The sequence below is a fragment of the Mirounga angustirostris genome, unplaced genomic scaffold (assembly GCF_029215605.1).
Source record: "Mirounga angustirostris isolate CCGP_5_RB_7025 unplaced genomic scaffold, mMirAng1.0.hap1 SCAF_14, whole genome shotgun sequence".
In the NCBI taxonomy this organism is placed as follows: domain Eukaryota; kingdom Metazoa; phylum Chordata; class Mammalia; order Carnivora; family Phocidae; genus Mirounga; species Mirounga angustirostris.
The window spans coordinates 27,357,916-27,374,622 of NW_026991722.1; the positions used below are offsets into that span (position 1 = coordinate 27,357,916).

A 16,707-nucleotide genomic window follows, 5' to 3' on the forward strand; every position below is an offset into this window, starting at 1 on the left:
GGCACCCCCATTTTTCATCACTTTTAATACTTATTCCTCACCATTTGCTTTCTTTGGCCAAGCATACTTATTCTTTGTAGATAATGTATCAAGGTAGGAGTGAGGAGCTGAGGTCAGTGGTTCATTCTAATGAAATTTCTTTGTTATTTTCTTTCAGAACACAACTCCCTTCCCGGCTGGTGCTTCGATGGCATGGGAGGAAGCACTCAGAGCAGGAGCATCTCTAGCCAAGCTATGTCAGTCATGAAACTTTGAAGTGAGACCTTGCTGTCATGTTCTGGTATTTTATATTGATGGTAGACATTTAGATCAACTGAGGTTAGGGAAGTTCTGAAATTTTTAAAAGAAGCTTACACATTGCCCCAGACTGAAGAATTACCCTTTTCCTCTCAGTTACCAACATTGTGAATGAATTGTGTTATCTCCTTGATTCCGGAAAATCTCTGGATTTGGAGCCTTGACTCTTCTTGTGGGGGGAGAGGTGGCTGCAGAGGGGTCCACGCCATCAGGCTGTAGGCGCGTCTTTGGCTTTGGGGGCAGCGTGGCTGTGGAATGTTCCACAGCAGGACGCGCCCTCAGTGGTGCAGAATTATAAATCCCCTTCCTTTTTGGCTGGAGGACTGAGAGGGCATCTGATCATACTTTCTCATTTTACAGATGAGGAAATGAGGCCCAGAAGTGTGAAATCCATTTCCTTACTGATTAGGGACAGAACCAAAACCAGAGTGTAAGCTCATCCCACATCACCATTCGTCCTAATCCTTCCTGAGGCTATGGTGCTCGTGTTGAAATTTCAGTCACCAAATGTTTTTGCCAGTGTCCTTTCAGTTGGGAAAATTACCAGGGTTTAAATGTCAGATTTATTTTTATATGACTCACTGTGTGTGCTGAAGTACAGAGCACCATATTTAATTTAGTCTAAGAAGGTGTTTATAAAGCATGCCATTATTTTATATACCACTGAGAAAGTTAGGTGGGGGACTTGAACGTTAACTTGTGACAGTTAATGGCCAAGCCCATTTGAATTTGATTTGTGAAAGTGTGGAGGAAAAAAAGTACATCCTAAAATCCATGTAACAAGATATTTTGACTCCATTCCTAAAAGAAATTCTAGAGCTCCAAAGCCAGTCCTCCATCCTGGGTCTTCTTCACAGAGAATCTTTCCCTTGCTAGATTCTGGAATTTTTAAAAGTGTTAATCTTACCCTTTCACAGGTATTTGAGTCTTTCTTTTTTTTACCCACAAACAGTAGGGAGACTACATCCCTTTTGTATAATATCCACACTCCACAAGAAAACAACACATTGTAGTTAATAACAAATTAAAACTAGCACTGGTACTTATTTGGTATGTTGTAAAAGTCTGTTGGCACAAAGAGCACATATTTTCTTCTCCTGCCCGTGTAATAGATTTCTCAGAACTATGCATAAATTGATTGAAACAAGATTATTTCCCCCCATTTAATGTAAGGTGTTATTGAAAGTGGCAGCTTCTTCTCATGACAGGAAACTTGCATCAATGGGATATCCTTTTGACAAACTTAAGTTTGCAAAGGGCCATTGACTTCCCCAAATTGGGCAGGCTCAGGAAATTTTCCTTCGAACTCAGAACGTTCTGTTTTTAAGTGTTTTATTTATTGTTGGCAATTCCTCAGGGATTTCACTTTTCTATTGGTCAGTGTCATTGATGTAAAAGTTTTATGAATTGAAAATATTTTAATTTTATGGCTTTTTCAGTTTGATATGAAGTAAAATAAAGGTTCCTGGTGATTTGCGATTTATTTTGCATTTTTGTGATCCTTCCAGCAAAGTCACTTCCTTGGGGAGGCACCGTCCCCGCCTCCAGACAAGATTGGATCCCACTGCTGTGTCCTTTTTCTCTCCCAGATTGCCCTTGATAGGACATGATTCGCTCTTGAAATTAATTGTTTAAAGTCTGGCTTCCCTCCTGGACAGTAACCTTCATGACAGCAGGTCCCTCTCCGTCAGTTTTTCTTGCTGTGTCCCCAGCACCTGACACACTGTAGTAAGTATGAAAGAATTAGTGGCTAGGAGAGAGCGCACCTGGAGAAGCAACCAGTCTGAGAGAGAAACCAGGAGCGTAAAGGGAGCAAAGCCAGTCAAATAAGCATACACGTTAAGTTTAGTAAATATGAGCTACCCTGAAGACCGTGGGTATCTTAATTTGAATTCCGCCGGAAGCCGACCCTGAGGTAAGAATTTGAGTGCAGGTCTTTTTTTCTGGGGGGTGATCCCAGAAAGCACCCATATCGGAGTGGGAAGGTAAAGGAGATGGAAGGTAGGAGGGAAGGGAAGGAAAACAAAAAGGCCTGCATTATTGAGCCAGTCAGCACTGCGGACACTGGAGCTTCAGTCTGGGGACTCCTGGGGAACCGTGTGGGACACACACCTCAAGCCGACTCACCAGTGGAGAGGAGCGGTGATATTCCTTCCCCAGCTCCCTGCACTCACTGGTTGAGGGCCACCCCCAGGAAAGATGACTTCCCTGGCATCTCTGACCTGCCTGAAACGCAGAAGTGCCAAGCAGAGTGGGATCCAGATTGCCGAGAGAGTCCTTGGGAGGGGCAGTTCCTGGCAGTCGGAATTTGGGCTGCCCTGTAAGGGAACGGTAAGTGCAGAAGGAATGTGGATGGTGCCCTGACAGTGGCTGACCCCTGCGGGGCTCAGATCCATCTGTGCCCGCATGAATTTTACTCCACCCTGCCTGCCATCACTTCTTCTAGTTCTGGTTTCCAACACGCACACACACACACACACACACGCGCACACGCATATGCACACCAGGAGGTTTAGTAGGACAAGCTATAGTCCCTTGCTATAGATGGTCCTGAGTCTATCTATAACTGCTATTCATCATCTCCTTCCTCCACCAGCCTGTTATGGAGTGAATCATATTCTGCTCACAGCCCCCTCCAAATTTATATGTTGAGGTCCCAATCCTCCACACCTCAGAATGTGACTGTGTTTGGAGATAGGGCCTTGAAAGAGGTGATTAAGTTGAAATGAGGTCCCTGGGGTGGGGCACTAATCCATTCTGATTGGCATCCTTCTAAGAAGAGAAAGAGACACCAGGGGTGAGTGTGCACAAAGGAATGACCTTTGAAAAACAACCAGAAGATAGCCATCTGCAAGCCCGGAGAGAGGCCTCAGAGGAAACCAACCAGCACCTTAATCTTGGACTGCCAGCTTCCGGAACTGCAAGAAAATGAATTTCTATAGTTTATGCCATCCAGTTTGTGGTATTTTGATATGGCAGCCCTAGCAAATTAATACCACACATTCTAGATTCCCTTCCCCCTTGGCAAATCTACTGCTTGTCTAGGTTGCATGACTGGTGGGGTGACCCCAACCCTCATCCCTAAGGGGTCTCAGCCCCTAGTTATCAGGCTCTTGTCAGACCCTGTTTGCTGAAATTGCCAACTGATAATTTTTCACCAGGCATGGCAACCCCCAGAGGCATCCCAGTGAAACTCCTGTGTTCCGGATATATTCCTCCCTGTCCCACTTTCCTCATGATAATCATGTACTCCTGCTGGGACAGTTACTCCTTTCTTTTCTTGCTCATCTACTGGCATGACTAGGCATCAGCCACAGTTTTAGTAGAATGAACTTTCTTTCTTTCTTTCTCTTTCTTTCTTTTTTTTTCTTTTTCTTTCTTCCTTCCTTCTTTCCCTCCTTTTCTTTCTCTTTCTTTCTTTCAAGATTTATTTATTTATTTAAAGATTTTATTTATTTACTTGAGAGAGAGAATGAGGAAGAGAGAGCATGAGAGGGGGGAGGGTCAGAGGGAGAAGCAGACTCCCTGCTGAGCAGGGAGCCGGATGTGGGACTCGATCCCAGGACTCCAGTATCGTGACCTGAGCCGAAGGCAGTCGTTTAACCAACTGAGCCACCCAGGCGCCCCAAGATTATTTATTTACTTGAGAGAGAGAATGAGGAAGAGAGAGCATGAGTGGGGGGAGAGTCAGAGGGAGAGGGAAAAGCAGACTCCCCACTGAACAAGGAGCCTGACATGGGCTCAATCCCAGGACCCCGGGATCATGACCTGAGCTGAAGGCAGATGCTTAACTGACTGAGCCACCCAGGCGCCCCAGTGGAACCCTTTCTATGCCCCACGGTTGATGCATCTCCTGGCAACCACGTAGAGCGAGATGCTCTAGTGCTGCAGAGCCTAAAGTTGAAGAGATGGGAAGCACCAGTTTCCCAAGTGGGTCAGTGTAATCTCTGGTGGCAGAGGCCACTCTCATCCCTTTGCTCCCAGACCTGTGTTTTCTATCTATTGGAGTCAACATCCAGTACCATATTATGGCTATATAAGCACCATATAAGACCTCATCATTAAGACCAGCACCCCAATCCCTGCAATGTATTCTCAAGCTGCCACACCTTTACAAGGCCATTCCAACATTCTATCAGGACAGCAGCTTCTAGGTGACGTGGCATGTAGCAGACAAAGTGGAGCCCATGGGCATTTCCCTGTTGTTGCACCAACTTCACTATAAAGTGGAGCTCTTGGTGTAAGGTATGCATTCTCAGTGGGGGCAGTATTACTCACAAGGGGTGAAAATTGGTTCTTGATGGGAAAAACTAATTTTAGTCTTCGTATGTTTAAAGCACAGATACACATATGGTGCATATACAGGGATACAGTATATCTGTGCTATTAAAATTTCATGGGAGTGGCAATTAGCAAAAAGTGTCTAATGAAGGGTAATGAAAAGCAATTTGGCAAACACTGGTCTAAGGTGATGTTATGTGGAATTTCATAATGATACATGAGATACTCTTTGAGCCTTTGGATAGCACTGTTGGCCAAGACACTGCCAGTAGGAAAGGAGAATCTATGCTTGGAATCAGTCCCAGTAGAGGTGAATCTCTGCTCCTTCTAGAGTGGAAGGAGTTCAATGGAATCACATTGCCACCAAGTGGCTGGTTGGTCTCCTTGAGGGGATGATAACATAATTAGGGCTCACCTTCAGCTTCAGGGGCTAAATGGTCAGACATTTAGCAGTAGCCACTAAGGTGGGCCTGGTGTAAAAGTCTTCATCCCTGCTACCACAGCTACTCTGCTCATGAGTCCACTGAGGGAGCACTGGCATGGCCAAGGACAGAGGCTGGCTGGACGTCCCTGGATGAGTCATCCTACCTACCTGGTTGCTCTGCACCTCCTTTGATGAGTAGTTTCTGTGGGTGCTGGTGTAAGACACACAGATTTCACATTTTGTTGCCCATTCTTTTGTTTTCAGTCTTCTGATCCCATTCCCTGATCCATCAGTCAAGTCGTGCACCATTGCCCAGCAGTCTGTGTCTGTGCTTACCTGGGGCTCCTCTCCTTTCGCACCACGTGATGACCAGCTGGGTTACTTGATGCGCTGCCACGGGGAGCACTTCTCTTCATCCTGGGTGGGGCTGTCGTGTGGCAGCAGTCCACATAGAGATGAACAACAATTAACATACAGAGATGATTTATTCTTGAACCAGGCATGAGTGTTTTTGCTCTTCTCCACGCACCGGGTTGAAGGACACCTCCTCTGAGGCTGCAGGTATGAGCTGGAAGGAGAAGCATGGACGCGACAGAGGAAGCTGGTGGAGATGTCTGCGTTTGTGTGATGTCCTGGCCTTCTGCATTTGCCCTCACCTGTTCCAGAATGTACCATGTGTTCCAGAATGCCCCCTGGACCTGACTCAGGGGGGTCTAAATGAGGATAAGCTAGTTTAGAGTAACATTATTTCATGTTCCTGTTTCCTTTGTAACTTCTATAAAATGCATTTCTGTCCATGTTACCATAGAGGCTTTCTGGCTTTCTTGTTAGTCCTAGTGGCCTGAGCTTGTAATTCTCTTTGGTACACTGACAGCCTTCGACAACAACCCACTCTATGGTCCTTATAGCTACATTTCACCCCACATCTCTCAAATGTCAGGAATGTTGTATAAGACTGTCCCCCTGGGGGCGCCTGGGTGGCTCAGTCATTGAGGTCTGCCTTCGGCTCGGGTCGTGATCCCGCGGTCCTGGGATCGAGCCCCGCATCGGGCTCCCTGCTCGGCGGGGAGCCTGCTTCTCCCTCTTCCGCTCCCCCTGCTTGTGTTCCCTCTCTCACTGTGTCTCTCTCTGTCAAAGAAATAAAATCTTTAAAAAAAAAAAAAAAAAAAAAAAAGACTGTCCCCCTGAATCCTGCCCTGAGTCCCCACAGATGAGGCCTCCAATAATTGTGATGCTTCAGGTTGGTGGTCATCACCCCTCACTCCACTTCCGTAAGCAGTGAGATCTTGTGACCATCTGGCTGGGAAGGGGTCTGATTCCAGAATGCCATCCTGACATCTGAGTACCGTTTCTGATACAGTCTTGTCTGGGTTCCTCAAGGAGGCCTGGAGACCAGGAGTTCAAGAGTTTGAGAGTTCGAGATCAAGTAGTTCATTTCGGAAGTGGACCTAGCAGTGAAATGGGAACTGAAAAAGGGAAGAGAAGGAAGTGAGTAAAGACTGTGTTATCAAGGAAGTTGCCACTGTGGGTAATTGGAGCTGAATCCCATGGGGGACTCTGGGAAACAGCACAGAACACAGATCACAGCGTTAGTCCAGGCCAGGTGTGAGGGAGCAGGGTGTGTGTATTAGTTTGCTAAAGCTGCTATAAGAAAGCACCACACACGGATTGGCTTAAACAACAGAAATGTGTTTTCTCAGTTGGGGAGTTTAGGAGTCCAAAGTCACAGTGTCAGCAGAGTTGGTTTCTTCTAAGGGCTGTGTAGGAAGGAGCTGTTCTAGGCTTCTGTCCTCGCCTAGTGGATGGTTGTCTTACCTCTCTGCATATTTCTGGTCCAAATTCCACCTTTGTATAAGGATACAGGTCATATTGGATTAGGGCGCACCCTTATGACCTCATTTTAACTTGATTATCTCTCTAAAGATCCTATCTCCAAATAAGGTCACATTCTCAAGTACTGCGAGTTAGGACTTCAATATATGCATTTTGAGGGATACAGTTCAACCCATAATGGTATTTATATGTCAATCCCCATCTGTCAGTGGTTGAGGGCTGCTTTCAGTTTAGGGGGATGCAGTATTTCCCTGGCACCTGCATACACGTGGCCAAAGGGAGCTCTGAGGCAAAGATGTGACAATTGGAGTTTGGATCTGCATATTCAGAAATCATAAATGCCAAGGAGATATGAGTGGGACACCAGCAGGTATCTGATGCTTTGGGGGGTACAAATAACTCACCATTTCTATGACTCATTTAACTTTTTTTTTTTTAAGTGGGGAAGATTACGAGAGGGGAAATAATAGAAAAAAGATAAGTTTTATATGTTTTGCTTACTGTGGATGCAAAAGTCTGTTAATAGAAGAGCTCCCGTCTATGTAAGAGTCTTCAAAAAAATGTAGGCAGGAGGATATTTTTGGTACTTGCACTTCCAGCTAATTGTCTCAAGAAACTGAAAAAAATTTAGAAATAATGTGATTTCCTCATAATTTAAAAAAAAATATGTTTAGTAATCACAGATGATGAAATAATTAATGCCTCATACAGACTGAGGAAGTAATTAACTGTAGAATGAAGGACTTCTCGGAAATCATGTCAGAGGAGGTGTCATCAGGGGGGAAATTACCACCAGATGGCAACAGAGCCTCTGGAATCTAATTTCATAGGGGAGTTTAAGAAAGGTTTACCCAGCGCTCCTTCCTGAGTGCAGCAGCTTTCATTGAACCCGTTATGGCAAATACTGTTCCAGATGCTGGCTGCCTTAGGAATCAGGCTCATATGAAATTTTGGAATACTGTAATATAGTATGTGAATTATACTCCTTTTATGAATGCCTGGTAATTGTTTTAAATTGGGATTTTTCTCATGAGATTGAAAATATTTCATTAAAAAAATTTTTTTTAAAGATTTTATTTATTTGGCAGAGAGAGAGAGGGAGAGAGAACAAGCAGTAGGAGGGGCAGGCAGAGGGAAAGGGAGAAGCAGAGAGCCTGCTGAGCAGGGAGCCTGATGTGGGGCTCTGTCCCAGGACCCTGGGATCATGACCTGAGCTGAGGGCAGATGTTTAACTGATTGAGCCACCCAGATGCCCCCAAAATTATTTTAAATTCTGAAAGGTGCAATGAAAATGAATATAACCCATTGGAAGGAAATTCGGTAAATACTTATTAAAATTAAAATTGAGAATGTCTCTTTGATCAGCAATTTTACAGCTAGGCATCTATCTTATAGAAGTACACATGCACAAAAAATGTACAAGTATGGTCATTTGTAAGCATTTTTTTTTTTAAGATTTTTTTTTTAAGTAATCTCTATACCCAACGTGGGGCTCAAACTTGCAACCCCAAGATCAAGAATTGCATCCTCTACCGATGAGCCAGCCCCTAAGCATTGCTTTTAATAGTGAAAAATCAGAAACAATTTAATGGCCATCAGAAGTGTGTTTAAATAAAGTTAGGGAATATTTAATTAATTAAGGGAAAAATGAAATAGAGCCATTTTCCTTACAAGGAAATATCTCCAGAATTTATTAATTAAAAGGTTACAGACAATATATACATGGACATTGAGTATTTAAGAATGTGATATTTGTACATGGGTAGAATGTCTGAAAGGATGCATACTGAACTGTTAATAATGGTTAACTCTAGGGAGAGGAGGGTTAACTTTCTATTACATGTTTTTCTATGTTGTACTTTATGTTGCTTGCAGATACATTTAAAAATATTAAAATTTAAAACTATTATAGAATTTTTTGAAGGAAAGAAAAAATATATAAAACCAATACCCAACAGTCAATGCTGTGACTATTCTGAATAACCCAGTATCTTTTTTTTTTTTTTAAGATTTTATTATTTCTCTGACAGAGAGACACAGCGAGAGAGGGAACACTAGCAGGGGGAGCGGGAGAGGGAGAAGCAAGCTTCCTGCAGAGCAGGGAGCCCGATGCGGGGCTCGATCCCAGGACCCTGGGATCATGACCTGAGCTGAAGGCAGATGCTTAACGACTGAGCCACCCAGGCGCCCCTAACCCAGTATCTTTTAAATGAAATATTTCTGATATTCATCTCAGCTCCAATGTGTAAGTTTAGAGTATCACAAATACGGAGAGAGTAAGCCTAGCTACCTATCTTAAAAGTCTATTTAGGGGCGCCTGCGTGGCTCAGTCAGTTAAGCGTCTGCCTTCAGCTCAGGTCATGATCCCAGAGTCCTGGGATCGAGCCCCACATGGGGGGGGGGGGGTCCCTGCTCAGCAGGGAGTCTGCTTCTCCCTCTCCTCGGCCTGCCGCTCCCCCAGCTTGTGCTCTCTCTCTCTGTCAAATAAATAAATAGAATCTTTAAAAAAAAGTCTATTTATTTATACTGTACAATTGCATTGGTTCAAATCCCAGCTCCCCCATTTACTAGCTCAGGCTAGCTCGCTAGAGTGACCGTAGGCAAATAATTTAACTTCTCTGAGCCTTAGTCCCTGTCTATAAGATGAGAACAATAAAACAACTGACTTTGCAGGATTGTTATGAGAATCAAATGAGTTATGTGAAAAGTACTCAGAACAGTTCCTGACTGATAGTAAGAGCTTAGGAAATGGTGATTACTGCCCAAGAATCTTAGTAGCAAACCCTTCACTGTTAAATTAGGTAAGTGATTAACCATGCTTGCCGTCAATGTACATTTTTTAGGGTGTCTGCAGGTAGCGTTTATGTACATTTATCGTTATTTTGTTTTTTGAAATTGACCTTTTAAATTATTTCAAAATTAATGTTCAATTTATTAGTCATATACATTGTAAAATTTAGTTTTTCTTTTTCTTTTTTTAATTTAGTTTTTCTTAAGTCTTTATCTTTATAAATCTCAACATTCTATTATTTCATCTCAACATTCTATTTATAAATCTAATGAATTTTAATAATCACTTTCAAGAGGGAACTTTAACATTTGGTCATTCAAATTCAGTAGACCAAATTTTGTTAAACAATCGGTCCCATTGTGATTTAAATTCCCTCAAGCATTTAAAACTACAGTATTAAGTTTAATAGAGATTAATTTCTTCTATTGCCTGAACTGACTAGCAAAACTAACTACTTACAGTACTAAGGTCTAATAAATTCAGTTCATATATATATATATATATTTTTTTTTTTTGCAAAATTTTCTTACAAAATTCAGTTTATAAATGTAAAGTATGCCGCTTTTCCCTTTAGGCTGTGATATTTATTCATTTGACAGAGAGAGACACAGCGAGAGAGGTAACACATGCAGGGGGAATGGGAGAGGGAGAAGCAGGCTTTCCGCTGAGCAGGGAGCCGGATGCAGGGCTCGATCCCACGACTCTGGGATCATGACCTGAGGATGCTTAACGACTGAGCCACCCAGGTGGCCTGGCTGTGATATATTTATCGCAATTTACCTATGCATTGTGTCTGCTTCCCAACTAAATTGTGAACCATAGAAAGTGAAGGGAGGGTCAGTTCTGTTTTGCTACGTAGTGACTAACACATAGAGAACTTCGAAGGCCAAAAAGGAATTGAATTGGTCTAAACCAGAAAGGGTATTCCAGACCTGAAGAAACACCAGCAAAATTAATGGGTAGTAAAGGTGGTAAAAAGATTTTGTTCATATTTGCTAAGTCTCGCCCATTACACATAAATAAATAAACACACAAACACACACACACACAGGTGTACAAAGTGCATGTGCGTTCTGAGTGGCTTGATAACATTTTTGTTGTTGAGGATTTCAAAATATGTGAAACTGTATATGATCAAATAGCTCATAAACAAGTCACTATGCAGTTTGTATCTCTTAAGTGCTTCCCATTTCTCATGTCATATTCCTGGATTTTTCATTCTAGGATATGCCACCAGTGGGTGGATAGTCTTATTTTCCTCCCATAGAAGCCATCTCAACTATCTTACCCCACCACCAGACAAAACAACTCACATTCATTTGTTCCATTCATCAAATATTTATTGAGCATCTACTCTAGGCTGGCCCGTGTTGTGGAGGCCCTGGGGATACAACAGGGAACAAAACAAAGAACCCTTGCCCTTTAAGAGCTTACATTCTGGAGGAGCTGACAGACACAAACATAAAAGCAAATTATATAGTATTTTAAGAGGCACTAAGTGCTTTGGAAAAAAGAAATTGAACAGCTGGGGAAGGGAGAAGGGGCCAGGTTTTTAACATCTGGAATTTTAAAAATGAAGCAAGGTACGGAAAATCTCTAAGAAAACTTTTATGTGTCTTATTTCTTCTCTGCCCTTCTCGGGTCAGGTGTCTTATTTCCTGCCTAGCAATGTGTATAGTAATGATAACTTCCATTTACTGACATGCCTGTCGCTCCACAAGTACCTTTCACCATTAGCACATTTAATCTTCATCAAATATCATCGTTCCCCTTTACAAAAGAGGGAACCGAGGTGGAAATCTCAAGGGCACATCACGGGCGCAAAGCAGAGATTGAGGCTGACTGGGGGATCTACTTAACTACAGGTCAAAAGAAGATTGATAAATAAACATACCTCCCCGGACTCCTTTAAGCCGGCGGGGGTGAGGTATGCCAGCGCACCCGGGCTCCACACCGAGTGCAGGCCGGAGAGACAGACGCACTCTCAACACGGACAGTCAGCCCCAGGGCTCCACACAACCGATCGAACCCGCGCGTACAGGGTACACCTGGAGGTGCAAAGCACCGCGCCAGGGGTGGGGCCTGAGGGAAGGGGGCGGAGCCACCATCCTTCGGGGAAAACGTGCTTCCTGGAGTGGTTTGTCCTACGTCGCGGCCCGTAGCGTCCCTGTGCTGCCGCCCCTTCTCCGGGAGTGGTGGAGGCCCGGTCACGTGATAAGTCCGGAGGCCGGAACTGGACAGGCTGTGGGAAGCGCAGGGTTTTGACAAAAACAAACGGCGACGGCGCTACCGCAGGGTCTATGGCCGAGGCGGTGAGGCCCCCGCGCCGGGCCAAGGCCAAGGCCAGCCGGACTAAAACCAAGGTGAGGATCTCCCCGCCACCCTGCCGAGACCGTGGCGGATGCGCCCTGTCTCCTTTTTCCTCTCTTGGGCCTCCCTCGCCCCCAGGGCTACCCATTTCCTGAGCCCTCCGCGGTCTCTGCCCGCACCTCCCAGTATTTGATCCCACCACCCACTGACGCCAGTCCTGTTCATCTATTCCATCTCCACGTTCCCCTACCAGATTTGGTCAGGAGCCCTATTTTCCTTTTCCTCCTCTGATCTCAGTGGGCTCTTTCTTTTCTGCTTTCTTCTTGACTTTTCCCCATCTGGGTCTGGGTTCCTGCCGTGGAGCACCTTTTCAGTCCCCAGCTTCATCGTTGTCTCTTTTGTCCTTTACACCTGGGAACATTTTCAGGCCTCTCATGCACAAAGAGGGAAGGAACCTGTCCTCCACGCGTAGCATGGACCCTCTGGCAGAGCTTTATGGATAGCGACAGATAGATTGTAGCGATGTACCTTTTCACTTTTGAAATTCAAGGTGATAGTGGTGCTGCTGCTGTTTATTTCTCATTATCCTGGTCGTTTATGATGGGGGACGAATGTCCAGAAATTAAACCAGGGCAGGACTCACACAGTAGAGATGGATTTGAATTTTCTGGGTTACTTTTGTTGGTTTGTTTTGTTTCAGGTGCAGCTTGGGTTTTAATTTTTCTCCTATATATTTCATGAAATGACATTTATTTTACAGTGAACAGGTTAAATGCTGCCCCTGGATGACTGGACCTAGATTATTCTGGCTTACCTGGAACTGAATTTATATTAAGGAAATAATGAGGGTAGTATTACAATTACTGGAAATTTCCTTTCCGACAAGTGGGTGATATTGCAGAGCAAGTGTACCTTAAAAATGGTACCCAAATCTGATTTTCTCATGGGAACAAAGTTTTGGCAGGAGACAGGTGTTCAAAGATACTGTATTTAATAAGCCATAAATGATTGATGCTGTTTCATTGTGCATTTTAAAAAGGCTGTAATGGAGTTATGCACACCGGCGTACCCAGGCCTGTGAGGAGTTACTCTTTGAAAGCCATTTTGCTATCTAATTTAAGAAGCATATTTAAGAGAAATAATTTTTCATTGTATTGGGCTGGTAAAAGAACTAGCTAGATGGAGGAGGAATTAAAAAAAGCCCTTGGTGAACCATGCATAAGGTCCCTGAACCTAGAATATGGTAGTGCATAACATGTAAACATCAGTCATGTAGAGGGCAGAATGTTAAATCTTACTCTGTAGGGCTTTTTTTTTTTTCCCCAAACGAATGATGAAACTAAAGCCTAGAGAAGTTAAATGGTAGGCCCAAAGTCGTGCAGTTTGACAACTCAAGGTAAAGCCAAAAATCTCAATCCAGTAGCTTAATAAATAATTCATATATCTATATGTCTGTCTATAAATACTTTTTTAAAAGATTTTATTTATTTATTTGACAGAGAGTGAGAGATAGCGAGAGCAGGAACACAAGCAGGGGGAGTGGGAGAAGGAGAAGCAGGCTTCCTGCTGAGCAGGGAGCCCGATGTGGGGCTCAATCCCAGCACCCTGGGATCATGACCTGAGCTGAAGGCAGACGCTTAACGACTGAGCCACCCAGGCGCCCCTCTGTCTATAAATACTTAAAAACAGTTAAGAGGATTCTGTGTCAGGTTATTTTGTTTGCAACAGGATTTCTGAAATAAAAACCTTAAGCTTTTAATCTGTCAAGAAAAACCAGTTGCTCATTTTATTGACACATTTCAGGCAATTTTCTTTCACAGACATATGTTAATTAATTAATTAATTTTTAAGAAGATTTTATTTATTTATTTGACAGAGAGAGACACAGCGAGAGAGGGAACACAAGCAGGGGGAGTGGGAGAGGGAGAAGCAGGCTTCCCGCTGAGCAGGGAGCCTGATGCGGGGCTCGATTCCAGGACCCTGGGATCATGACCTGAGCTGAAGGCAGACGCTTAACGACTGAGCCACCCAGGCGCCCCTATGTTAATTTATTTGAAGAGGCCTTCATTCCAGAGGTATTTGGTCAAACCAGAAATCCTGGACACATACTTTTTCCTCACTCTCCAAATCTAATCAGTCACTAAGTCTTGCCAGTTGTGGTTCCTAAATATTCTCTTAACTCTGCTCGTTTTTCTCCATCCTACCACCACCATTCTCCAAGGAAGAGTTTTTGAATTTCTGCTAAACTGGCCTTTCCAAATTCATTCTTGCTGCCCATTCTGTAAACTAAAGCCGATTGATTTATTTTTATTTTATTTTTTTTAAAGGTTTTATTTATTTGACAGAGAGAGACACAGTGAGAGAGGGAACACAAGCAGGGGGAGTGGGAGAGGGAGAAGCAGGCTTCCCGCTGAGCAGGGAGCCTGATGCGGGGCTCGATCCCAGGACCCTGGGATCATGACCTGAACCGAAGGCAGACGCTTAACAACTGAGCCACCCAGGCACCCCTAAATAAATAAAATCTTTAAAACAAAACAAAACAAAAAACAAAACTGATAACTCTCCTCCTTAAAACCTTTCAGAGGTTCCCCATTACTCTGAGGCTAGAGTCCAGAGTCCTTAGCATGGACTCAGGGCCCTAAATGACCTGGCTTCTATCTTTCTCTTCAACCTTAGGTTTACCACTACCATCTCTTTTGGTTCTCAGTTTTTTATATATATATATATATATATTTTCTGCTTCAGGGCCTTTGCACATGCTATTTCTTCTGCCCTGATACCTCTTCCTGCCCCTCTTCACCTACTACTCAGTCATGAGGTCCCTACTAAAACAGTACTTCCTTAGAAGAACTTTCCCTCATGACCCTTGTATTACTCCCTCCTGCAGTAACACCCTGCACCCCTTTTGTCACTTGTCTCACTTGTAGTTATTTTGTCAAAAACTCTTCTCTCAGGCTGTGTCCTCAATGAGGCAAGGACTTGTTTGTTTCCAGTACCCTTCACAGCCCTTTATGCACTTGGTCATGTCTGTTGAGTAAGGAATAGATGCTGGTATTGAAGAATACTCCCAAGCTTTGTCACTTAGAAGAATTGAGTAAATTTTCTCTGAGTAGAATGAAAAAAACAAATGGAAAAAGTCCACAACACCAGCAAGGCCCTCATACTTGTCATTGTAAAAATTGTTCTTTTAGAGTCAGTAGATTCATTTTTAGTGCTGGCTGTAGTTTAGCCATAATTATAAAGTTCTACATTAATGAAATCTTTATTATCTGTGGTATAATTTGGCAGCTATTTATGGAGCAGTTCCAGGACTCAGTTCAGGAAGTGAGGAGTGTCATGTGTTGTTCCCTTTAGATAGTTTGAGTGGCTTGTGGATTTTTTTTACCTAGCAGCTGACCTGCATTCCTCAATGTTAATCATTTGGTAGATGACCTCACATTGTTAGGTTGTAGTTAATCTCATTCCTAAGAGATTGTCCCAGTAATGTTTTCATTCTTTTAGTACCATCTTCTACTAGACTATCCCCCACCTCAGAGGACCCTGGCTTTGGTGATCTTGGTAGATTATGAGTTAAGAACAGTAGATTTTTAGATTTGGACTTATTCTACAGATGCAGTGTATATATATATATATATTTTTTTTTTTAAGATTTTATTTATTTATTTGAGAGAGAGAGAATGAGAGAGAGCACATGAGAGGGGGGAGGGTCAGAGGGAGAAGCAGACTCCCTGCCGAGCAGGAAGCCCGATGCAGGACTCGATCCAGGGACTCCAGGATCATGACCTGAGCCGAAGGCAGTCACTTAACCAACTGAGCCACCCAGGCGCCCGATGCAGTGTATATTTTATAGTCATGGGATGTACACAAACATTAGTTAAATTCTGAATGCTAGCAACTCCTTAATAGTAACAGCATATGGTAATTGCTAAGGATAGACTGAGATGTGGCCCAGAAAGCTGATCGTGAAATGGAAAGACCTTTTTTAAAGATTTTATTTATTTGAGAGACAGAGAGAACAAGCAGTGGGGAAGGGCAGAGGGAGAGAGAGAAGCAGACTCATAAGGATGGGTTGCAGTTTCCCAAGGTGACATATAAGTAAAGACACGAAAGAGATGAGGGAGTTAGCCATGTAGATATTGGGGGAGAAATATTCCAGGCTGATGCCCTAAGGGAGTGGCCTGCCTGGCCTGCCCCAAGAACTGCAAGGAGGCAGTCTGGGAAGGGGGGGGAGTAAGGGAGGGGAGAGTAGTGGGATGAAGTCGGAAACCTAACACAGGGCCAGGTCATGCTGGGCTGTGTGGGCCATTGTAGCAACTTCTACTTTGAGTGAAATATGTAAGCACTTCAGGGTTTTGGGCAGAGGAGGGGTGTGATCTGAGTTAGGCTTTAAAGGATCACTGTGCTTGCTGTGTGGAGAATAGACTCTAAAGGAGCAAGAGTAGAGGCAGAGACCTTTTAAGAGACTGTTGCAGTAATCCAGGCAAGAGGTGACAGTGGTTCGGACCAGACTTGTATGGGAGAGGTGGTGAGAAGTGTTTGAAGTCTGGGAGTTTCTGCAGGTAGAGCCAAGAGGATTTGCTGATGGCTTGGATCTGGCACGTGAGAGAAAACAGGCACAGATGACTCTGAGACAGAGGAGGTGGGGGGTGGAACAGGTTTGGGCGCTGATCAGGAGTTCAGGTTTGAATATGCTAATTTTGCACTTGATCTTAGCCAAAAGGCCGAGAAGCGATGAATATGCTAATTTTGAAACCGGTGTCTACTGGACTTC

At 43.7% G+C, this 16,707-nt stretch overlaps 2 protein-coding genes and 1 long non-coding RNA gene across 6 annotated transcripts in view; 2 read left to right on the top strand and 1 right to left on the bottom strand.

Annotated features, from left to right (window-relative positions):
* PSTPIP2 (proline-serine-threonine phosphatase interacting protein 2) overlaps positions 1 to 1,780 on the top strand; it is a 69,867-nt gene extending 68,087 nt beyond the window's left edge. Inside the window, exon 15 of the mRNA XM_045886787.3 lies at positions 158 to 1,780. The gene's annotated coding sequence lies outside the window, so the exon portion shown is untranslated. The remainder of the gene's footprint in view (positions 1 to 157) is intronic.
* Positions 1,226 to 11,685, bottom strand: LOC129046187 (uncharacterized). The gene is made up of 2 exons (XR_010407194.1): positions 11,521 to 11,685; positions 1,226 to 6,468 (listed from the first exon to the last, which is right to left on the bottom strand). It is a non-coding gene; the product is annotated as an uncharacterized LOC129046187 (long non-coding RNA).
* Positions 11,686 to 11,850: 165 nt separating this feature from the next.
* EPG5 (ectopic P-granules 5 autophagy tethering factor) overlaps positions 11,851 to 16,707 on the top strand; it is a 105,928-nt gene continuing 101,071 nt past the window's right edge. For all 4 annotated transcript variants that reach the window (XM_045886788.2, XM_064577657.1, XM_064577658.1 and 1 more), the window contains exon 1: positions 11,851 to 11,989. In XM_045886788.2, the coding sequence (XP_045742744.1) occupies positions 11,927 to 11,989 (63 nt within the window). In that variant the 5' untranslated portion in view covers positions 11,851 to 11,926. The remainder of the gene's footprint in view (positions 11,990 to 16,707) is intronic.